We start from the raw sequence: 22233 nt of genomic DNA on the forward strand, positions 1-22233 counted from the left end.
GAAGTGGCCCCGCGAGGTACCGGAAGTGGCCCCGCGAGGTACCGGAAATGGCCCCGCGGAGCGCCGGAAGTGTCACCGCGGAGCGCCGGAAGTGGTGCCGGTGGCGAGGCGGCGCCGATGGCGGGCGAGTGGGGCTCGGCCGAGCAGTGGCGAGCGGCCCTGCCGCAGCACGCCGTGCTCAGCCGCCTCCGCGACCGCCTCCCTGCCGCCACCGCCGCGCGGCCGCCGCTCATCCGCAACCTCCTCTTCGGCCTCGACGGGGATCTGCTCCTGTGGGACGGGGAGTGCGGCGCTCTGCACGCCATCGCCCTCCGCCGCCTCGGCGGGCCCGACCCCGCGGCGCTCAGCCGGTACCAGGTGGGGCCTGGCGCCGGGGGAGGCCGTGGGGGGCCGGCGGGAGGGGATGAAGGCGGCGGGAGCTGTGGTGGGAGCGGGGCTGAGCGCAGCCGGCTCAGGAGGCCCCGCGGCGGTGCTCACCTGCGGCCTGCCCGCGGAGGCTCTTGGCTCAGTGAGACCTCCGGCTCTGGCCTTGGCTGCGGCGGGGAGCAAGTTCTTGTCTCGTTCTGCATCTTGTAGCTGTTGTATCAGTCAGTCAAGATGCACCACTCTTCTGTGAACGACAGCAGTACAGGCTGAGGGGAGAAGGGCTGGAGAAGGACTGGACAGGAGCCTGCACCAGGTGCTGCCAACCCAGCCCTGGCCTGGGCTGAGCCCCAGCAGGGAGGGGATCCTGCCCCTCTGCTGTGCTCTGCTGAGACCTCCCTGCAGTGCTGGGGCAGCTCTGGAGCCCTCAGCACAGACAGGGAGCTGGGGGAGCAGGGCCAGAGGAGGCCACAGCAGTGCTGGCAGGGCTGGAAGCCCTCTGCTGGGAGCCAGGCTGAGAGAGTTGGCCTTGGGCAGCCTGCAGAGGAGAAGGCTCCAGGGAGAGCTTCTGCTGGCCTTGCAGTGCCTCAAGGGGAGATCAGAAAGCTGGGGCCAGAGTTTTGCTCAGGGCCTGTGGTGCCAGGCCAAGGGGAGATGGTTTGAACTGAGAGAGGGAGCTTGAGAGTGGAGAGAAGGAGAAAGGTTTGGTGCTGAGGCTGGGGAGAGCCTGGCCCAGGCTGCCCAGAGAGCTGCCCCATGGCTGGCAGCAGTGCAGGGCAGGTTGTGTGGGGCTGTGAGCAGCCTGCTGGGGTTGGGGCTGTCCCTGGGGGCTGCAGGGGGCTGGGCTGGATGAGCTTGGAAGGTCTCTTCCCCCCCAGACCAGGCTGTGGTTGTGTGGTGGCTGGTCCTTACTCCAGTGTTTGTGTTTGCAGACCCTCCTCTGCATAGACCCTCCCCTGTTTGAGGTGTACCAGACGCTGCTGAGCCCCAGCCAGCACCATGTGGCTCTGGTGGGCACCAAGGGGCTGCTGGTGCTGCAGCTGCCCAAGCGCTGGGGCCGCGACTCGGAGTTCGAAGGTGGGAGGCCCACAGTCAACTGCAGGTGGGTGAGAGCTCAGGGCCAGCACCACCCTGCTCCTGCTCAGCCTCATCCACAGCCTCTCTGGGGCTGCAGACTTGGCAGACCTGGCTGTAGGGACAGCCAGCAGTGATGTAGTTTGGCTGGCTGCCAGGGACCCCTCTGCCCCTGCTGGGGAGCAGGCTGCTCCCCTCTGCTCTTCTCCTGCCCCTGCTGGGGAGCAGGCTGCTCCCCTCTGCTCTCCTGCCCCTGCTGGGGAGCAGGCTGCTCCCCTCTGCTGTTCTCCTGCCCCTGCTGGGGAGCAGGCTGCTCCCCTCTGCTCTCCTCCTGCCCCTGCTGGGGAGCAGGCTGCTCCCCTCTGCTCTTCTCCTGCCCCTGCTGGGGAGCAGGCTGCTCCCCTCTGCTCTTCTCCTGCCCCTGCTGGGGAGCAGGCTGCTCCCCTCTGCTCTTCTCCTGCCCCTGCTGGGGAGCAGGCTGCTCCCCTCTGCTCTTCTCCTGCCCCTGCTGGGGAGCAGGCTGCTCCCCTCTGCTCTTCTCCTGCCCCTGCTGGGGAGCAGGCTGCTCCCCTCTGCTCTTCTCCTGCCCCTGGGGGGTTTGAGCTGTGGTGGCCCAAAGCAAACATCCAGCTGGAGGTGACAAAGTGTCACAGCTGTGCCTCCAGCTCGGAGAGCAGTCCTGCTGATGGCTTTGGCACTCTTTGCCTGGGCTCCTGGCTCCTCTTCCCACAGTCTCACAGTATCACTTAGGTTGGAAAGGACCTTGAGGATCATCAAGTCCAACCTATCAACACAGACCTCATGACTAGAGCATGGCACCAAGTGCCACATCCAATCCCCTCTTGAACACCTCCAGGGATGGGGACTCCACCACCTCCCTGGGCAGCACATTCCAATGGTGAACAACTCGCTCAGTGAAGAACTTTCTCCTCACCTCGAGTCTAAACCTCCCCTGGCACAGCTTGAGACTGTGTCCTCTTGTTCTGGGTGCCTGGGAGAAGAGACCAACCCCTTCCTGGCCACAACCACCTTTCAGGTAGTTGCAGAGGGCAATGAGGTCTCCCCTGAGCCTCCTCTTCTCCAGGCTAAGCAACCCCAGCTCCCTCAGCCTCTCCTCACAGGGCTGTGCTCCAGACCCCTCCCCAGCTTTCTTGCCCTTCTCTGGACACCTTCAAGTCTCTCAATGTCCTTCTGAAACTGAGGAGCCCAGAACTGGACACAGGACTCAAGGTTCAGCCTAACCAAAGCAGAGTCCAGGGGCACAATGACCTCCCTGCTCCTCCTGGCCACACTCTTCCTGATGCAGGCCAGGAAGCCATTGGCCCTCCTGGCCACCTGGGCACACTGCAGGCTCATGTTCAGGTGGCTGTCCCCAGCTTGCCCTCAGGAGCCAGCCCAGGCTCTCTTGTCACTGTGCCTTTCTGCTCTGTGTTTCAGCACAATTCCCATTGCAGAAAGGTTTTTCACCAGCTCCACCTCTCTGACCCTGAAGCACGCTGCCTGGTACCCCTGTGAGACCCTGGAGCCCCACATCGTGCTGCTGACCTCAGACAACACCATCAGGTGAGACCTGCCTGCCCTGCAGGGGCCAGCTGTGGTGCTTGCCATGGGCAGCTGGGCTCTCCCTGCCCTGCCCCAGCAGGGACTCTGCAGCACTGCCAGCTGGATCACCTCCCCTGCTCTTCCTTCTCTCTAGGTTTTACAACCTGAAGGTTCCTCAGAGCCCTGTCAAAGTCATTTCCCTTTCAGACACTGAGGAGGAGACCCTTAAAATCAACAGAGGGTAGGTGTGCTGCCTTCCTTGCCAGTGCTTGGCACAGCACAGGCTCAGGACTCAGCTCTGCTCTTGAGGAGAGACAAATCCACCAGGGAGTCCACTGGGATTCTGCCCTGGGGTTCTTCCTAGCACAGGAAGGGCACTTCTGTGGTGCTGCTCTCTGCCATCCTAAAGGGAAGCAGCAACCCAGTGCAGAGCTGGGGGAGTGTCAGAGCAGTCCCTGGCGGGGTGCAGCCTTCCCAGGGGCTTTGGGAGGGGGCAGTGCAGGGATGATCTTTTCATTTCCCTCTTGGCCTCCTTGGAAAGGGAGAACTTGAGGCTGTCTGCCAGTCACAGCCTGATGCACTGCAGAGGGATGGCATCCCAGAGCAGTGCTGCTTGGCAAAGCCCTTGGAGCTCCCCCAGGCCAAGCACTCTCTGGCTCTGCCCATGCTGGGGCTGAGCTCTGCCTCTGGGAAACCCCTCCAGGGCTGGGGACTCCCCCACCTCCCTGGGCAGCCTGAGCCAGGCTTGAGAGCCCTGTCAGTGAGGAATTTTTTTCTCCTGTCCAAGCTGAGCCTGCCCTGGGGCAGCCTGAGGCCCTTTCCTGCTCTCCTCAGGACCTCTGTCTCCTGTGAGCTGTGCGGGGGGCTGCAGGGCAGGAGGGGCAGGAGGAAGGTGTCAGCTGTGTGCCCAGGCTGGTGTTCAGCAGTGAGAAAGAGCAGGTCAGGAGAGTGCTGGGGAGGTGCTGAGCAGGCAGCTGCAGCTGATGCCCTGCCCTGCTCCTGCCCTGTCCCCAGGAGAGCCTACACTGCCTCGCTGGGGGAGACTGCCGTGGCCTTCGACTTCGGGCCCCTGGTGCCGGTGCCCAAGAGCCTGCTGGGGCAGCGAGGGGGAGAGGAGGTGCTGGCATACCCCCTCTACATCCTCTATGAGAATGGAGAGACCTTCCTCACCTACATCAGCCTGCTTCAGAGGTGGGGCCACGTCATGCTCAGCACCCCTGGGCTGCTGCTGCCTGTCCAGCCCCAGGGCTGCTGCCTGCCTGTCTGTCCAGCCCCAGGGCTGCTGCCTGCCTGTCTGTCCAGCCCCAGGGCTGCTGCTGCCTGTCCAGCCCCCTGGGCTGCTGCTGCCTGTCCAGCCCCTGGGCTGCTGCTGCCTGTCCAGCCCCAGGGCTGCTCCTGCCTGCCTGTCCAGCCCCAGGGCTGCTGCTGCCTGTCCAGTCCCAGGGCTGCTGCTGCCTGTCTGTCCAGCCCCAGGGCTGCTGCTGCCTGTCCAGCCCCCAGGGCTGCTGCTGCCTGCCTGTCCAGCCCCAGGGCTGCTGCTGCCTGCCTGTCCAGCCCCAGGGCTGCTGCTGCCTGTCCAGCCCCAGGGCTGCTGCTGCCTGCCTGTCCAGCCCCAGGGCTGCTGCTGCCTGTCTGTCCAGCCCCAGGGCTGCTGCTGCCTGCCTGTCCAGCCCCAGGGCTGCTGCTGCCTGTCCAGCCCCAGGGCTGCTGCTGCCTGCCTGTCCAGCCCCAGGGCTGCTGCTGCCTGCCTGTCCAGCCCCAGGGCTGCTGCTGCCTGCCTGTCCAGCCCCCAGGGCTGCTGCTGTCTGCCTGTCCAGCCCCAGGGCTGCTGCTGCCTGCCTGTCCAGCCCCAGGGCTGCTGCTGCCTGTCTGTCCAGCCCCAGGGCTGCTGCTGTCTGCCTGTCCAGCCCCAGGGCTGCTGCTGCCTGTCTGTCCAGCCCCCAGGGCTGCTGCTGCCTGCCTGTCCAGCCCCCAGGGCTGCTGCTGCCTGTCCAGCCCCAGGGCTGCTGCTGCCTGTCCAGCCCCAGGGCTGCAGGGCCTTCACTCTCTGCAGCTGGGGCTCTGGCCTGGGGGGGCTGGGCTGGGCTGAGCTGCAGAGCTCTGCAGCTTGGCTTCTCCCTGCAGTGCTGGGGGGCTGAAAGCCAGCAACTCTCTGGATGTAATCCAGTGTTGTGGCAGTAGACATGTCAGCTTTATTCACCTAGGGCTTCAGGTTTCCCCCTGGCCACTGCTTGCCATCAGCAAGCTGAGCTGCAGCTGCTGCCCTGCACCACAGAATCATGGAGCCATTGGGCTTGGAAGAGATCTCCAGTGTCATCCAGTCCAACTTCCAACCCAGCACCACCATGGCCCCAGCTGCCATGGCCACAGGGCTCTGGAACCCCTCCAGGCATGGGGACTCCACCACCTCCCTGGGCAGCCTCTGCCAGTCCCTGACCACTCTTGCACCAAAGCAACAACTTCTCATCTCCAACCCAGCCCTGCCCTGCTCCATCAGATCAGTGTCTGAGGCTGTTCAGCTGTGTTGTGGGGCCCTTGGCTCACAGCATGGACATCCTGAGCTGTGGCAGTGGCATTTGGGGAGCTGGAATGTTTGAAGGTCTTAGAGGGTTGGCAGCTGTGTTCCATAAGGAAAGGTCAAGGCTTTAATGCCAGAAAAGCTTCAGCAAACTGAGAGGGAGGTGGGAAACCTGTCAGCTCCCAGGGGAGTGGGTGTTCAGAGGTGGTAGCTGGGATACAGACTGCACAGAGATCCTCTCTTGGGCTGTAGCCCTTCAGAAGCTCTACCTAGAGAGCTGCCACCCCACAGAGTGCTGCTTGTGCAGTGCCTCATGCAGCAAGAAGCCAATGGAGTAGTTAGGAGAATTAACCTGAGCTTCCCTGGGAGCTCTGTCCTGGGACAGCATTTCCTCTTGCATTCATTGCTGTCTGGTTGGGTTGCTTTGAAAGCAGGAACCATGAAGGGCTGAGCTCCAGCCTGTCCTGAGAGCTCACTGGGGCAGACTCCTGAAGGGCTCCACGTGGGTGGAGTTGGACACAGCTCCAAACCTTGGCCTGGTTTGGGCTTTCCTCTTCCATCACTGTGCTTCCTTAGTCAGTTATTGGAGTCCCAGTGGACAGCAAGCTCTCCATGGGACAGCAGTGTGCCCTTATGCCCACTGGCACCCTGGGGGCAGCAAGGAAAAGTGTGGCCAGCAGCTCTAGGCAGCAGCTCTGCTCTGCTGAGAACCCCCTGGAATATTGTCCAGTTCTGGGCTCCCCAGGGAGAGACAGAGACTTGCTGGAGAGTCCAGCAGAGAGCTCTGAGGGTGGTGAAGGGACTTGGAACATCTCTGCTGTGGAGAAAGACTGAGTGCCCTGGGGGTGTTTAGTCTGGAGAGAAGGCTGAGAGGGATCTGATCACTGTCTCTCAGTGTCTGAGGGGTGGGGGTCAGGAGGAAGGGGCCAGGCTCTGCTTGGTGGTGCCCAGGGACAGGCCAGGGAACAACAGGGACAGGCTGGAAGCCAGGAATAAATCTGTTTGGTGTGAGGGTGCTGGAGGCCTGGAGCAGGCTGCCCAGAGAGGCTGGGGAGTGTTTCAAGCCCCACCTGGATGTGGCCCTGGCTGCCCTGCCCTGGGTGCTGAGCCCTGCCCTGGCTGCCCTGCCCTGGCACGGGCTTGGGCCAGATGCCCTCTGGAGGCCCTTTCCAGCCCCCAGCCTGCTGTGGTTCTGTAGCTGCAGTGATGCAGGCAGCAGTGAGCAGCCCTCCCTGCCCCCCCCCCCTGCAGTGAGCAGCCCTCCCTGCCCCCCCCCCCTGCTGTGAGCAGCCCTCCCTGCCCCCCCATGAGCAGCCCCTCCCTGCCCCCCCATGAGCAGCCCTCCCTGCCCCCCCTGCAGTGAGCAGCCCTCCCTGCCCCCCCTGCAGTGAGCAGCCCTCCCTGCCCCCCCCAGTGAGCAGCCCTCCCTGCCCCCCCCCATGAGCAGCCCTCCCTGCCCCCCCCCCCCAGTGAGCAGCCCTCCCTGCCCCCCCCCATGAGCAGCCCTCCCTGCCCCCCCCTGCTGTAAGCAGCCCCCCCCCGAGCAGCCTTCCCTGGCCCCACCCCCGGCAGTGAGCAGCTCTCCCTGCCCTGGCTGTAAGCAGCCAGCCCCCCTGAGCAGCCCCCCCCGAGCAGCCCCCCCCGAGCAGCCCCCCCCCGAGCAGCCCCCCCCTGAGCAGCCCCCCCCGAGCAGCCCCCCCCGAGCAGCCCCCCCCCGAGCAGCCCCCCCCTGAGCAGCCCCCCCCGAGCAGCCCCCCCCTGAGCAGCCCTCCCTGAGCAGCCCCCCCCGAGCAGCCCCCCCTGAGCAGCCCCCCCCCGAGCAGCCCCCCCCTGAGCAGCCCCCCCCGAGCAGCCCCCCCCCGAGCAGCCCCCCCTGAGCAGCCCCCCCCGAGCAGCCCCCCCCGAGCAGCCCCCCCCCCGAGCAGCCCCCCCGAGCAGCCCCCCCCGAGCAGCCCCCCCTGAGCAGCCCCCCCTGAGCAGCCCCCCCCGAGCAGCCCCCCCCGAGCAGCCCCCCCGAGCAGCCCCCCCCGAGCAGCCCCCCCGAGCAGCCCCCCCGAGCAGCCCCCCCCGAGCAGCCCGCCCTGACCCCCGCTGTGCCCCGCAGCAGCCGGAGCCTGCCCAGGCTGCTGGGCCCCCTGCCCATGCACCCCGCGGCGGAGGACAACTACGGCTACGACGCCTGCGCGGTGCTGTGCCTGCCCTGCCTGCCCAACATCCTGGTGATCGCCACCGAGGCAGGGCTGCTCTACCACTGCGTGGTGCTGGATGGGGAGGAGGAGGAGGAGCAGGTACCTGCCCCGGGCCCTGCCCTGCCCTGCCCCCTTTCTCTCTCTGCGCTCGCAGCTCCGGGCTGCCAGCTGCCGCGGGGCCTGGCGGCGAGCACCAAGCACCGAGGGGCAGCCAGGCTGTGCCAGCCGGCCCCTGGGATCTGGGTGACTTCCAGGATGTGTATCCTTGGTGGCCAAGAAGGCCAAAGGTGTCCTGGGTGTGGCCAGCAGGGCAAGGGAGGTTCTCCTCTCTCTCTGCTGTGCCCTAGAGAGGCCACAGCTGGAGTCCAGAGTCCAGGTCTGGGCTCTCCCCAGTTCAGGAGACAGAGAACTGCTGGAGAGAGCCCAGGGGAGGCTGCAGAGCTGCTGAGGGGCCTGGAGCAGCTCTGGGAGGAGCAAAGGCTGAGAGCCCTGGGGCTGAGAGCCTGCAGAAGAGCAGCCCCAGAGGGCAGCTGAGCAATGCTCAGCAAGAGCTAAAGGAGCTGTGGGGGGCAAGAGGCTGGGGCCAGGCTCTGCTGAGTGGTGGCCAGGGCCAGCACAAGGGGCAGCAAGGGGCAGAGAGTGGAGCCCAGGAGGTTGGATGTGAAGAGGAGGAGAAAGTTGTTTGGTGTGAGGCTGCTGGAGGCCTGGAGCAGGCTGCCCAGAGAGGCTGTGGAGTGTCCTTGTGTGGAGAGCTTCCAACCCCCCCTGGGCATTGTGCTGCTGGGCACTGTGCTGTGGGTGCCCTGCTTTAGGGGGGGTTGGAGTGGGTGGTCCCCAGATCTCCAGCCCCTCCATGCTGGGTTCTGGCATTCCAGACACAAACTCTTTCTGAGGAAGAAAGGGACTTGAAGGACTTTGCCTGACCACGAGTCAGGGAGGCTGGCCCAGGCCATGTCCCTTTCTTGCAGCTGGTGTTGCCATGTCTAGCTCCATGGTGCCTCACATTCCCTTTGTTCACAGTCAGAGAAGTCTTGGGACCCAAGATGTGATCTCATCCCTTCCCTCTACGTGTTTGAGTGTGTTGAGCTGGAGCTTGCCCTGAAGCTGGCATCAGGAGATGAGGAAGAGCCTTTGGAGGCTGATTTCTCTTGCCCCATCAAACTGCACCGAGGTAGGGCTGCTCCTGGGCTTGCTCCTGGCCTTTCCCCTGGGCTTTCCCCTCCTTCATCCCAGGTCTCCAGGGTCAAGGTGCTCACAGGGTCCACTGGTGGCAGAGCAAGGATTTGCCTCATGCCTTCGAGTGCCATGGGCAGAGCAAGCCTGGGAGGTGCCTGGGTGCCTGCTCCAGGGCTGCTTCAGCTGCTCCTAACACTCAGTTCCTGCAGCTGGGGCTGGCAGAGTAGAAGCTGTCCATCTGTGTTGGCCCCAGCCTGGAAGGAGCTTCTGTGGGGGTGTTGGTGCTGGGGGAAGAGCTGGAGGCTGCTGATGGGACTGTGCCATGGTGGGGCAGGACACAGGGCTGGAGCAGTGCCCTGCTGGCTCCCTCCTGGCTGAGATGTGGGGCAGGAGGAGGTCCAAGCAGGGCAGCAGCTGCTGCAGGCAGAGCTCCCCCTCCAGCTCAGTCCCTGGGCAGATGCTGATGCTGCCTGCAGAGCAGGTTGGTGCAGGCTGGGAGGATGAGCCCTGCAGCTTGGTGCCACTTGCTGTTGGGGTTTCAGACCCCAAGTGCCCCTCCAGGTACCACTGCACACACGAGGCAGGAGTGCACAGCGTGGGGCTCACCTGGATCGAGAAGCTCCACAAGTTCCTGGCCTCAGGTGAGTCTGAGACCCTCCCTGAGACCCTCTCCTGTGGGACCTGAGCAGCTCCCTGCCAGCTTGGTGGATGTGGGGAGCACTGAGAGCCCCTCCCCCTGCAGAGGGCTCTGCTGCATCCTGACAAATCTCTCTGCAGATGAGGAAGACAAAGACAGTTTGCAGGAGCTGGGAGCAGAGCAGAAGTGCTTTGTGGAGCACATCCTCTGCACCAAACCACTGCCCTGCAGGTAAAAACCTTCTGTTGCTTCCAGCTCAGTGAGCAGCTATGGGAAATGGTTCTGCTTGGCTCTGGGGGTGAAGGGCTGGAGAGCAGCCCTGAGGAGAAGGGCTTGGGGGTGCTGGGGGTGCACAGCTGGACAGGAGCCAGCACCAAGCACTGCCAGCCCAGCCCCTGCCTGGCCTGGGCTGAGCCCCAGCAGTGTGGGCAGCAGGGGCAGGGAGGGGATTCTGCCCCTCTGCTGTGCTCTGCTGAGACCTCCCTGCAGTGCTGGGGCAGCTCTGGAGCCCTCAGCACAGACAGGGAGTTGGGGGAGCAGGGCCAGAGGAGGCCACAGCAGTGCTGGCAGGGCTGGAAGCCCTCTGCTGGGAGCCAGGCTGAGAGAGTTGGGCTTGGGCAGCCTGCAGAGGAGAAGGTTCCAGGGAGAGCTTCTGGTGGCCTTGCAGTGCCTCAAGGGGAGATCAGAGAGCTGGGGACAGAGTTTTGCTCAGGGCCTGTGGTGCCAGGCCAAAGGGAGATGGTTTGAACTGAGAGAGGGAGGTTGAGAGTGGAGAGAAGGAGAAAGGTTTGGTGCTGAGGCTGGGGAGAGCCTGGCCCAGGCTGCCCAGAGAGCTGCCCCATGGCTGGCAGCAGTGCAGGGCAGGGTGGTTGGGGCTCTGGTTGGGGCTGCCCCTGCTGGCTGCAGGATGACCTTCAGAGGTCTCTTCCCACCCAAAGGACTCTGGGATTCTCTGTCTCTCTCTTGCTGCATCCTTGCCATTAGAATAACAAAGTCAGGTCAAGGGAACTCAGAACCTCCTGCAGCAGGATTCTTCCTGCCAGGTGGGCAAACAGCTCCTGAGTCCCTGCCTGCAGCCCCTGTGAAGCAGCAGCAATGTTCACCTCCATGGTCCTCTGAGGCACTTGTTGGGGATCAAACCCTGCCCATGATGTGCTGAGCTCAGGCAGGCCTCAGAGGCATCCCTTGCTGGGCTCAGAGCTGCTTCCCAGCCTCAGGGGCTCTACCCTCTGGATCTTCAGCTGCTGCTCTTCTCACTTTCATAAGCCCTATCCATGTCTGCAGGCTGCTGTGCCCCAGGCACTGCAGGTGCAGGCAGTGCTTGTCAGGAGGAGCTGAGTGTGGCTGAGGTCCCCTGCAGGGCTCCCTGGGCACAGCTGAGGCCTCTCCAGGGAGGAGGACATCTGGCCCAGGAGGTGGTGCAGGAGCTCTGCTCTCTCCTGAGCCTTACACCAGGAGTGGGTCCTGAGTGCAGGGCCCAGCAGGTCTCAGTGCTGCTCACAGGGCTGCTGCCCTGTGCTGCCTCCAGCTGGAGCAGCCTCTCCTGGGGCAGCCTCTCCTGGGGCAGCCTCTCCTGGGGCAGCCTCTCCTGGGGCAGCCTCTCCTGGGGCAGGGGCTGTGCTGGCAGAGGCACTCAGCCAGGCTTGCTGAAGGGAGTCTGCTGCAGGCTACAGCCAGAGCTGCTCTGGAGAGTCAGCCTGCACAACTGCAGCCACAGAGCATTTCTGCCCAGCTCATTGTTGTTTCCTTCCCCTCAGGCAGCCTGCTCCCATCAGAGGCTTCTGGATTGTCTCTGACATCCTGGGCCCCACCATGATCTGCATCACCAACGCCTACGAGTGCATCACCAGGCCGCTGCTGTAGGTGGCTCCTGCTGCTCCTCAGGCTGTCCCTGCTCGTGGCAGGGGCCACAGGGTGCTCTTGGATTAGCCTCTTGACCCTGCCAGCCCAGCCCTGCTCCTGCAGGCCACACAGAAGTTCCCAGAGCAGCTGTGCTTTGTCTGGGGGGCTGGGAAGCTGCAGAGTGCTGGAAGTGCCTGGGTGACACAGGGGGGCAGGCAGGGCACTGCTTTCAGTTGCCCAGGGCAGTGGTGAGTGTGGCAGGAGCCCTCAGCAGAGCCAGGGGCAGGGGCCCTCATGGCCTGAAGCTCTCTGCAGTGTTCTCAAGCACAGTTCCTGTGAGCTCCCCTCTGAAGTGAGAGAGGGCAGGGGCTGGGCAGGCTGCTGCGGGCATCAGAGTCCTGCTGCGGGCATCAGAGTCCTGCTGCGGGCATCAGAGTCCTGCTGCTGGCCAGGTGCTTGCTTGCCTCCTTGGGCAGCTGCTGCCAAGGGCAAGGACATTGGTGCTTGTGTTAGTGTTGGCTGTGGCCACACAGAAGGCTGTGGGGGTCTGAGCTCCCCCAGGCCTGCCTGGAGCTGGCTCTGCCACCTCCCCGGAGCGCCGACTGCTGCAGGGCATCTCCTCGCACAGTGGGGAGCTCCCCCCTTCAGGCAGCTCTTGCAGTGCCCTGGCTGCAGCCCTGGCCTCAGCTGTGTTCTCCCTGGCAGGAGCACAGTGCACCCTGCCTCCCCCCCCCTGCTCTGCACCAGGGAGGAGGAGGCTGTGGACGCCTCCCCGCTGCGCATCCTGGCGCAGTCGCAGCACTCCTTCGAGAGGCACATCCGAGGCATCCTGCAGCGCAGCTCTGCCAACCCCCTGCTGCTCAGGTAAGTCCAGAGGGCTCCAGGGGCTGCACAGGGAGGGCTCTCTGGAATACTCTGTGGCTGTCAGCTCCTGCCTGAACTGCTGGCACAGGCTGCCCAGGGCCGTGCTTGAGGCCTTGTCCTTGCAGACGTCGAGCTCAGGCCTGCGGTGGCCCTGGGCAGCCTGACCCAGCTGGAGGTGTCCCTGCTGCCTGCAGGGGGCTGAGGAGGATCCTTCCTGTCCCTCCCACCCACTGCCATCTGTGAAGCTGTGAAGCAGCTGGAGGTGTCCCTGCTGCCTGCAGGGGGCTGAGGAGGATCCTTCCTGTCCCTCCCACCCACTGCCATCTGTGAAGCTGTGAACAGTGCCTTGGCCACGGCAGGAGTGGGGCAGAGGGATGGTCCCAGGAAGTGGCAGGAGGCCATGGGGCTCCAGGCAGGGCTGAGCTCAGCTGCTGGGGCTGCTCACCCCTTGTCCCCTTGGGCTTTCAGGAGCTGTAAGACACTTTGGGATCTCCTGATGGACAAAGTGCCTTACAGGACAGGGATTTCAGCTAGCCTCCCACTTCCCCAGCTCACCCCCCAGTACATGCTCTGAGCTGTTCAGCCTGTCAGGGCAAGGCTGCCAGACCCTGCCTCTGCTCTCCTCAAGGTCTGCTGATCCAGATGCTGCTCCTCCCCCTGAGGAATGCCTGCAGCTTCTCAGCAGGGCCACACAGGTGTTCAGAGAGGAATACATCCTGAAACAGGACCTGGCCAAGGAGGAAATCCAGCAAAGGTAACACAGCTCCCTCCAAAGTCTCTGCTCTGCCCTGAGGGGAGCAGCAGCACCAAGCACTGAGCCTCCCCTGCTGTGCTAACCCTTGGCAAGGAGAAGGAGCTCCTGTGGGAATAACCCCAGAACTGTTTGGGTTGGAAGAGACCTCTCAGATCAAGTCCAGCCCTCAACCCAACACCACCATGGCTGAGGAGAGGCTGAGGGAGCTGGGGCTGTTAGCCTGGAGGAGAGAAGGCTCCAGGGAGACCCCAGAGCAGCCTTCCAGTACCTGAAGGGGCTCCAGGAGAGCTGGGGAGGGACTTTGTACCAGGACCAGGGGCAGTGGTTTGAAATGAGAGCAGAGCAGGTTGAGATTGGATGTGAGGATCAAGTTGTGCCCCAGGAGGCTGCTGGAACTCTGCAGCAGGTTGCCCAGGGGGGTGGCTGAGGCTCCAGCCCTGGAGACATTGAAGGTGAGGCTGGGCAGGGCTGTGGGCCTGCTCTGGTGGAGGATGTCCCTGCTGGGTGCAGAGGGCTTGGGCTGGGTGAGCCTTGCAGGTCCCTTCCCATGCTAACATTCTGGGCCCCAGGTGCTGTGTCCATGCTTCTTGAACACCTCCAGGAGAACTTGGCCTGCAAACTGAGGGGAAGGCAGCAGGCAGTGTGACACAGGAGTGCTGCTGCCAGGCTGCCTGGGGGTGGCAGGGCCCTGATGGCCTCAGCCAGGGGAGGCTGCAGTCAGTCTGTCTCCAGTCTGCAGTGTGAAGCTGGAGGGAAGGGCAGAGCTGCTTCCCACTGGTGCCCTTGGTTCCTTCTGCTGCCAGGAGCATGAATCACTCTGCTGCCCCTGGTGTGGGTTGCTGTGCTGGGTGCTCTGAGCTGCTGTGGGTTTGTTTCAGAGTGAAGCTGCTGTGGGGACAGAAGAAGAAGCAGCTGGAGGACCTCAGCTACTGCCGGGAGGAGAGGTGAGCCTGGGCTGCCCTGCAGGCCCTGTCTGTGACCCCAGGGAGGGGTGAGCACAGCAGCAGCTGTGATGCAGCTCCAGCTCCTCCCCTGGCCCCAGCCCCAGCTGTCCCTGCTCCTGCCCCTGAGCCAACAGCCACTTCCCCTGGCCCGCAGGAAGAGCCTGCGGGAGATGGCCGAGCGCCTGGCCGACAAGTACGAGGAGGCCAAGGAGAAGCAGGAGGACATCATGAACAGGTGAGGCAGCTGGGCTCTGGGGCAGGGCTGCCTGGAGGCTCCTCACCCATCCAAGGAGCTTCTGGGCACGTCTGAACCTGGCTGATGGCCACAGTGGCTGATTGCCAGCAAACTCCCACAGCACTGACCCCATGGATGTGGAAAAGCACCTGGGAGCAGCTGGGGCTTGGCCTCTGCTCCCAAGGGCCTGGAGGAGAGCAAGAGGGAAAGGCCTCCAGCTGCAGCAGGGGAGGGTTAGGCTGGGCAGCAGGAAAAGGGTTGTGAGGCTGTGGCCCAGGCTGCCCAGGGAGGTGGTGGAGTCCCCATCCCCAGAGCTGTGCAGATGCAGTGGCTATGGCTTGCTGCTGGGCTTGGGTTAATGGTTGGACTCCTGGAGGTCTTTTCCAACCTCAATGATTCCATGAGGCTAAGTTGTGAGTGTGGCAGAACAGAGCAGGCAGGAGGTGGCAGCAGGGTTTGGTAGCAGGCTGGGAGCCAGGCACCCTCAGGCACTTTGCAGCTGGCACTGAGCAGGCAGGGAGGGTTGAGCTGCTGCAGAGGCTCTGCAGAGCAAGAAGCTCTTCAGTAGGAGGCTGGGGAGAGCCTGGCACAGGCTGCCCAGGGAGGCTGTGGCTGTGCCCTCCCTGGAGGTGTTCAGGGCCAGGCTGGATGAGGCCCTGAGCAGCCTGTGCTGGTGGGAGGTGTCCCTGCCCATGGCTGGGACTGGAGCTGGCTGATCTCTGGGTCCCTCCCAACCTGAGCCATTGGATTCTGTGATCTCAGCTTTGTCTTTTCAGACCACAATGCTTCCATGGTGCAGCACTGCTCTCTGCTGGGCTCTGGTGCTTTGTCAGGAGCAGCCTGTGGGGGCTGAGCAGCAGCCCAGCTCCTGCAGCAGTGATTGCAGAGCAGCCTGTGGGGGCTCAGCAGCAGCCCAGCTCCTGCAGCAGTGATTGCAGAGCAGCCTGTGGGGGCTCAGCAGCAGCCCAGCTCCTGCAGCAGTGATTGCAGAGCAGCCTGTGGGGGCTCAGCAGCAGCCCAGCTCCTGCAGCAGTGATTGCAGAGCAGCCTGTGGGGGCTCAGCAGCAGCTCAGCTCCTGCAGCAGTGATTGCAGAGCAGCCTGTGGGGGCTCAGCAGGAGCTCAGCTCCTGCAGCAGTGATTGCAGAGCAGCCTGTGGGGGCTCAGCAGCAGCCCAGCTCCTGCAGCAGTGATTGCAGAGCAGCCTGTGGGGGCTCAGCAGCAGCCCAGCTCCTGCAGCAGTGATTGCAGAGCAGCCTGTGGGGGCTCAGCAGGAGCTCAGCTCCTGCAGCAGTGATTGCAGAGCAGCCTGTGGGGGCTCAGCAGCAGCCCAGCTCCTGCAGCAGTGATTGCAGAGCAGCCTGTGGGGGCTCAGCAGCAGCCCAGCTCCTGCAGCAGTGATTGCAGAGCAGCCTGTGGGGGCTCAGCAGCAGCCCAGCTCCTGCAGCAGTGATTGCAGAGCAGCCTGTGGGGGCTCAGCAGCAGCCCAGCTCCTGCAGCAGTGATTGCAGAGCAGCCTGTGGGGGCTCAGCAGCAGCCCAGCTCCTGCAGCAGTGATTGCAGAGCAGCCTGTGGGGGCTCAGCAGCAGCTCAGTTCATGCAGCAGTGATTGCAGAGCAGCCTGTGGGGGCTCAGCAGCAGCCCAGCTCCTGCAGCAGTGATTGCAGAGCAGCCTGTGGGGGCTCAGCAGCAGCCCAGCTCCTGCAGCAGTGATTGCAGAGCAGCCTGTGGGGGCTCAGCAGCAGCCCAGCTCCTGCAGCAGTGATTGCAGAGCAGCCTGTGGGGGCTCAGCAGCAGCCCAGCTCCTGCAGCAGTGATTGCAGAGCAGCCTGTGGGGGCTCAGCAGCAGCCCAGCTCCTGCAGCAGTGATTCCTGCTCTGCACATCCAGGATGAAGAAGGTGCTTCGGAGCTTGCACTCCCAGCTCCCTGTGCTCTCAGACACTGAGAAGGATATGAAGAAGGAGCTGCAGACCATCCATGAGCAGCTGCAGCACCTCAGCAATGCTCTCAGACAGGTGAGAGGAGGAAGGGAAGGGCATGGCCCTGGTTGGTCCCTGCCAGCACCTGTGCAGTGTGCTGAGAGGATTCAGTCCTTCAGGGGAGCAGCAGGAGCCAAACTGGCAGCAGCTCACCCCAGCGACCTCTGCTCCCTGTGAGGGAGCCAGACAGGACCTCTGCAGCCTGCTGTGAGCCCTAAGCCAGGCCAAGCAGTAACCTCCTGCTCTCTGTGTGGCAGGGAGAGTGCAAGGGCCAGGGGCTACTGAGCCAGGGGGGATGTGTCTGTTTGCTGCAGGGTTTGGAAGGGGGCAGCTCTCAGCCTGGCAGGCAGGGCCAGCTCTGACAGGGCTCTTTGCTTGGCCAGGTGAAAATGAAGAAGGAATACCAGCAGAAGAAGATGGAGAGGGGCCCTGGCTGCAGGAAGCCCAGCATCACCCTCAGTGCCTACCAGAGCAAGTGCATCCAGACCGTGCTGAGGGAAGAGTGAGTGGCTGCTGGGCTCCTCTGCACTGCCAGCCTGGCCCTGGCACTGCCAGCCTGGCTCTGGCACTGCCTCCCCTTCCCAGGCTGTGATTGCAGCTCTGCTGCAGCAGCTCCAGCCCTCTCCTGCCAGTGCTGAGCTCAGCCTGCCTGAGGGCCTTGTGGCAGCCTGTGTGCAGCCTGGGGCCGGCAGGGGGCTGGGCCCAGCGCTCCCCTTCCTGCTGCTCCCCTTCCTGCTGCTCCCCTGGGCAGTGTCCTCCCTCCTGCTGCTCCCCTGGGCAGTGTCCTCCCTCCTGCTGCTCCCCTGGGCAGTGTCCTCCCTCCTGCTGGCTCTGACTGCATCTCTTTGTCTTTAGGGGAGAACACATCAGGGAGATGGTGAAGCAGATCAACGATGTCAGGAGCCACATCAGCTTCTAGGCTGTGCCCCAGGAGCAGCCTGCACCAGGAGGCTTGGAGGAGCTTTACTTTCCCCTTGCCCCTGCAGCAGTTGTGTGCTGAGCCCCCCAGCTTTCCCCTCCTGCTCTGGGAGGAGACCCTGTTCAATAAATCACTTTTGTTATGACTGCCCAGGGGCTGGGGCAGGTTGAGCTTTCCACAAGGGCAGGAGGCAGCAGCAGCTCTTCACCCCCTGGCACTGGGGGGCAGTGTGGGGATGGCTTCCTTCAGCTCCCTGGGGGTCCTGGGGGAAGGCTTCTCCTGCCCTGGGCCCAGGGCAGGGCTGTGTGGGGCCTGTGGCAGGAGGAGAAAGCACTGAAGCAGAGACTGCAGCAGGTTTTGTTTGTTTAATCTGGAACACTCTCCAAAGGACACCTTCAAGACAGTTAACAAAGGGTTACACTTGAATCCTGCCCACAGCAGAATCCCACAGCCACACTTGCACAGGACACGAGGGCTGGGCTGGGCTGGGCTCACCCCAGTGCAGCAGCCACGGCCCAGGGCTCTGCCTGCCCCAGGGCTCTGCCTGCCCCAGGGCTCTGCCTGCCCCAAGGCTCTGCCTGCCCCAGAGCTGGCCCTGCACTCCCCTCCCCTCCTCCAGGCCAGGGCTGCCAGCTGGGAACAGGAGGGAGGTGCTGTGTCTCCCCTCCAGGCCAGGGCTGCCTGCTGGGGACAGGAGGGAGGTGCTGTGCCCCCCCCCCCCCCCAGGCCAGGGCTGCCTGCTGGGGACAGGAGGGAGGTGCTGTGCCCCCCTCCAGGCCAGGGCTGCCTGCTGGGGACAGGAGGGAGGTGCTGTGCCCCCCTCCAGGCCAGGGCTGCCTGCTGGGGACAGGAGGGAGGTGCTGTGCCCCCCTCCAGGCCAGGGCTGCCTGCTGGGGACAGGAGGGAGGTGCTGTGTCCCCCCCCAGGGCCAGGGCTGCCTGCTGGGGACAGGAGGGAGGTGCTGTGCCCCCCTCCAGGCCAGGGCTGCCTGCTGGGGACAGGAGGGAGGTGCTGTGTCCCCTCCCAGGCCAGGGCTGCCTGCTGGGGACAGGAGGGAGGTGCTGTGTCCCCCCCCAGGCCAGGGCTGCCTGCTGGGGACAGGAGGGAGGTGCTGTGTCCCCTCCCAGGCCAGGGCTGCCTGCTGGGGACAGGAGGGAGGTGCTGTCCCCCCTCCCAGGCCAGGGCTGCCTGCTGGGGACAGGAGGGAGGTGCTGTCCCCCCCGCCCCCGGAGCAGCCAGGTGGCCAAGCTCAGCTTTGCAGAGTGGAGCTGCACTGGTGCAGAGGGGAGGGGAGGGAGGGCTGTTAGTACCTGTGGGTTACTGGGCATGCTGCAGGGGGCTGGGGGTGCACACCTGGGGCTCTACAGGGATAGGAATGGGTACAGAACTTGATCTTGTCCCTCTGGCACTCTCCAGGAACAGAAGCCAACTTCCTGACCCACTCACCCCTGCAGCCTGCCAGCCGAGACCTGCCTGCCAAGGCTCCTACCACGGGAGGAGAGCCTCCCACCCTGCTCCAGTCACAGCCCAAACACCTCCCCCTGGAGGGAGCAGCCTTGGCTTTCTGATGGCTGAGGAGCAAAACCCCCCTCATCAATCCACTGAGCAGCCCCACCCCGAGCTTTGGCTGCCCTTCTCTTGCAGGCCCTTCTCTTGCAGGCTCCTCACTGCACATCTGGCATGCACTGGTCTGGTTTTTAAGGGTCCCTTCAAGTCTGAGCTCAGCAGAAGCTCCAGGTCCTGCTGCTGCAGCTGTGCTTTCCTTGCCCCAGGGGACAGCCCCTGGGGGGCAGCAGGAGAGCTGCCTGCAGTGGGCACAAGGCCTCTGAGGCTGGGTTTGGTTAGCCAGGGATGGGCAGCAGCAGGTGCCAGGGGTCACTCCTGCTGCAGCTCAGGCACAGCCTGTGCTCAGCAGCAGTCAGGATGCTGGGGGTGCAGCTGGAGCCAGGTGGTGCCCAGGAACACAAGCAGAGGGTGGCTGCACCCTTCCTCCCCAGCTCCCTCACTGCCCCACGGGGCCTGCTGCAGAGCAAGGAAGCCATCTCTGGTGAGCTCTCAGGGTGCCTCCAGCCCCAGTGCCAGGCTGTGCCCTGACACAGAAGCAGGCAGAGGGGCACACAGACAGCTCCTGCCAGCAGCTGCTGCCCCCAGGACCCATCACAGACCTGCAGCCTGGCACTGCCATGCCACTGGCTTGTGACAGGCCAAGGAGAGGCCCTGTGCTACTGCAGCCACTCCCCAGTGGTCAGCCTTGGCCATGGCTGTGCAGAGCAGACAGGCCCTGAGCAGGGAGGGCCACTGAAGGGCCAGTAGAGCTCCCCTGCCCTCCTGCACTAGGACAGTCCAGAACCTCAACCAAAAATGCCTCTCAGGTGCAGCTCCTCAGGTGCTCAGCTTGCTGCAGCGCTGGGGGGGCTCCAACAGGCTGCCTGAGCACTGCTGCACAGCTGAGCCAGCAGCAAGCAGTGAGGCTGGGGAAGGGAGAGACCACAGCCCCTACCAACAGCCTCTGCTCCTCTTCTCCCAGGCCTGCCCCACAGAACAGGACCTTAACCGTTGCAGAAGTGACTGCAGGGCAGCTGGGAGTGCAGGGAGGCAGCAGGAGGCAGCTGCTGCCCCCTCAGCCCAGCACCAGGGAGACAGGTCCAAACCCCCACCCCTGGTAGTGGCCAACTGCACTTTCAGCCAAGTGCCACCCCCCAGGCTGCTCCTGGCTGAGGCAGGGAGGGGTGGCAGGAGGAGCTGAACTGCTGGGGTGAATAAACTGCTGTAGGTCTTGCACTGACCACAGGACTGAGCCTGCAGGCTGCCTCTGGGCTGGTTTTAAGGCCTTCCTGCTCAAAGCCAGAGTTCCACCCTCAGGACTGAAGCACTTAGAGTCACCTGCAGCTTGGAGCATCTGCTGCCACTTCTGGGCTCTCAGCCCCTCCATAACCATGGCCAAGCAGGTAGAGAGAAAACAAGCAGTGGAGGGAAGTCCAAGTGATCAGGTCTGGGCAGAAGCCATCTGCTCCTTCACCTCCTTCCTTGGAGCTGGGTGGTAAGCAGGGCCCAGCTGAACAGGCTGCACCCCCAGTGCCATCACCACCTGCACCCACAGGGGGAACCAAGCACCCAGCTGCCTGCCTGGAACTCCAACAGAAGGAGGGAAGGAGGAGGAATGGTCCCAGTACCACCACAGGCTTACAAGCCAAGAAGCCCCAAGGCAGCAGCTGCTGGCTCCCCAGAGCCCTGGGCCCCTGCTGCCACCTGACACAGGGCAGTGTGCTGCCAGCAGGGGGGCAGAGATGCTCTGCAGCCCTCGCACCCCAGCCAGCAGAAGAGCACAGCCCTGCTTCCTGACACTGCTCTGAGGCTCCTGCAGACTGGGAAGCTGCCCCAGCAGTGGCTGGGTTGAGGCAACTGCTTCCTTCTGCACCTCCCCAGGACACCTCCCAGTGGCAGCCCTTGGAGCAGAGCAGCCCTGCACAAAGCCCCTGCCAGGGCCCAGCCACCACGCAGGGTTTGTACAGCTGCTCCTGGAGCCAGAAGGGGCTGCAGGCAGTGCTCAGCTGTGGGGCTGCAGCTCCAGCTCCTAAATCCCAGTGCTGGGGGGGGGGGGGGTCCAGACCAGTGCATTTCTTGTGCTTTTTCACCAACTCTCAGAGCTCAACAGAAAGATTTCAAGGAGTTAGCTTCATTTGCTTGGGACCAGCACTGAGCTGTGCAGGAGCTGGCCCAGGCCCACCTGGCTTTCTGCAGCACAAAGGCAGCGGGGCAGAAGGGGAGGACAGCACTGAGTGAGGACAGAAGCTCAGCCTCCAGGCTCCTGCTAATAAAGTCATATTTTAATATAAAATATCCATACAGCAGACTCTACTCTTCCTCTCCTCCTCCTCCTCCTCCTCCTCCTCTCTGCTAGCTGAACACTGGGACTGACTGGGGCAAACAGGGACACTTCAACCACTTTGCTCTTCAGCGCCTGGAGGGACAAGATGGTTTCCAGCAGCTACTCTGATCACAGTAGTGGGGGTGGGGGCAAGGCCAGAGGGGAACAGGCTGGGGGGGAAGGTTCCAGAGCCTCGACTAGGTTAGGGAGGCGGCTGCAAGAGGGAAGTGTTTCAGGGTGTAAGGACTGATCCCACTCGGTGGCAGAGGGAACACCACACGTTAGTGTTGCCATCACAACCTCCTGCTCCCCACCCTGCCAGCCGGCCCGGGGCAGCCGGCCCGGCGCTCTCCTCCCGCCCAGGACCAAACCTCCTTCCCCCTCTAGAAAGAAAAGGCTAAGCCAGCGCTCCCCCTCCTGCCTCCTGCCCCTCCTGTTAGAGTTAAATAATAATTAATGTTGCTCTAAAGATGAGTTAAAAAGCCCCAGGCGGCCTGGGGGCAGCAGGGCAGGCTGTCATGTCTCGGGCAGCTGGTTAATGTCCGTCAGCTTTGTGTCGTTGAGGATGGCTCTGATGCGCTCCAGGGACTCCGCCTGCCGGATGCGCTCCAGCTGCACCTGCGGGGCAGCAACACAGCCGTGGGGACCCTGCCTGCCCCAGGGGCAGGGCTCAGCCTCCCCATGGGCACAGCTCGGCCCAGGGGCACGGCTCAGCCTCCCCAGGGGCACAGCTCGGCCCAGGGGCACGGCTCAGCCTCCCCAGGGGCACAGCTCAGCCTCCCCATGGGCACAGCTCCAGCTGCACCTGCGGGGCAGCAACACAGCCGTGGGGACCCTGCCTGCCCCAGGGGCAGGGCTCAGCCTCCCATTGGGCACAGCTCAGCCCATGGGCACAGCTCAGCCCCCCCCATGGGCACAGCTCCAGCTGCACCTGCGGGGCAGCAACACAGCCGTGGGGACCCTGCCTGCCCCAGGGGCACAGCTCAGCCCAGGGGCACAGCTCAGCCCCCCCATGGGCACAGCTCAGCCCAGGGGCACAGCTCCAGCTGCACCTGCGGGGCAGCAACACAGCCGTGGGGACCCTGCCTGCTGCACGGGCAGGGCTCAGCCTCCCCATGGGCACAGCTCGGCCCAGGGGCACAGCTCAGCCTCCCCATGGGCACAGTTCAGCCCAGGGGCACAGCTCAGCCTCCCCATGGGCACAGCTCAGCCCAGGGGCACAGCTCAACCTCTCCATGGGCACAGCTCAGCCTCCCCATGGGCACAGCTCAGCTCAGGGGCACAGCTCAGCCCAGGGGCACAGCTCAGCCTCCCCAGGGGCACAGCTCA

At 64.0% G+C, this 22233-nt stretch overlaps 2 protein-coding genes across 3 annotated transcripts in view; one reads left to right on the top strand and one right to left on the bottom strand.

Annotated features, from left to right (window-relative positions):
- The first annotated feature begins 91 nt into the window (after positions 1 to 91).
- Positions 92 to 17197, top strand: NUP88 (nucleoporin 88). Of its 2 annotated transcripts, none has more exons than XM_068165384.1 (17): positions 92 to 357; positions 1296 to 1465; positions 2875 to 3000; positions 3134 to 3220; positions 3994 to 4170; positions 7602 to 7785; positions 8707 to 8857; positions 9405 to 9503; positions 9640 to 9730; positions 11257 to 11358; positions 12047 to 12205; positions 12834 to 12959; positions 13838 to 13903; positions 14058 to 14138; positions 16027 to 16153; positions 16501 to 16619; positions 16973 to 17197. In XM_068165384.1, the coding sequence occupies exons 1-17, from the start codon at positions 118 to 120 to the stop codon at positions 17034 to 17036; spliced, it is 2169 nt and encodes a 722-aa protein (XP_068021485.1). In that variant the 5' UTR covers positions 92 to 117; the 3' UTR covers positions 17037 to 17197. The 2 variants fall into 2 exon arrangements, with proteins under 2 accessions (XP_068021485.1, XP_068021486.1); XM_068165385.1 differs by having other exon boundaries at positions 7605 to 7785.
- A 185-nt stretch (positions 17198 to 17382) lies between these two features.
- The window catches only part of RABEP1 (rabaptin, RAB GTPase binding effector protein 1), a 92184-nt gene continuing 87333 nt past the window's right edge, over positions 17383 to 22233 (bottom strand). Inside the window, exon 18 of the mRNA XM_068165383.1 lies at positions 17383 to 21522. Coding sequence (XP_068021484.1) covers positions 21421 to 21522 — 102 coding nt within the window. The 3' untranslated portion in view covers positions 17383 to 21420. The remainder of the gene's footprint in view (positions 21523 to 22233) is intronic.

The sequence above is a fragment of the Melanerpes formicivorus genome, unplaced genomic scaffold (genome assembly GCF_026170545.1).
Source record: "Melanerpes formicivorus ecotype bairdi unplaced genomic scaffold, bMelFor1.0.p_v2 SCAF_88, whole genome shotgun sequence".
NCBI lineage: Eukaryota > Metazoa > Chordata > Aves > Piciformes > Picidae > Melanerpes > Melanerpes formicivorus.

Excerpts from the sequence above, each read along its gene's own strand:
- NUP88 (XM_068165384.1), top strand. The coding sequence starts at position 118 with ATGGCGGGCGAGTGGGGCTCGGCCGAGCAGTGGCGAGCGGCCCTGCCG. Across the intron at positions 9,731-11,256 it reads ACCAAACCACTGCCCTGCAG|GCAGCCTGCTCCCATCAGAG; the intron begins GTAAAAACCTTC and ends CCTTCCCCTCAG. Across the intron at positions 14,139-16,026 it reads CAGGAGGACATCATGAACAG|GATGAAGAAGGTGCTTCGGA; the intron begins GTGAGGCAGCTG and ends CTGCACATCCAG.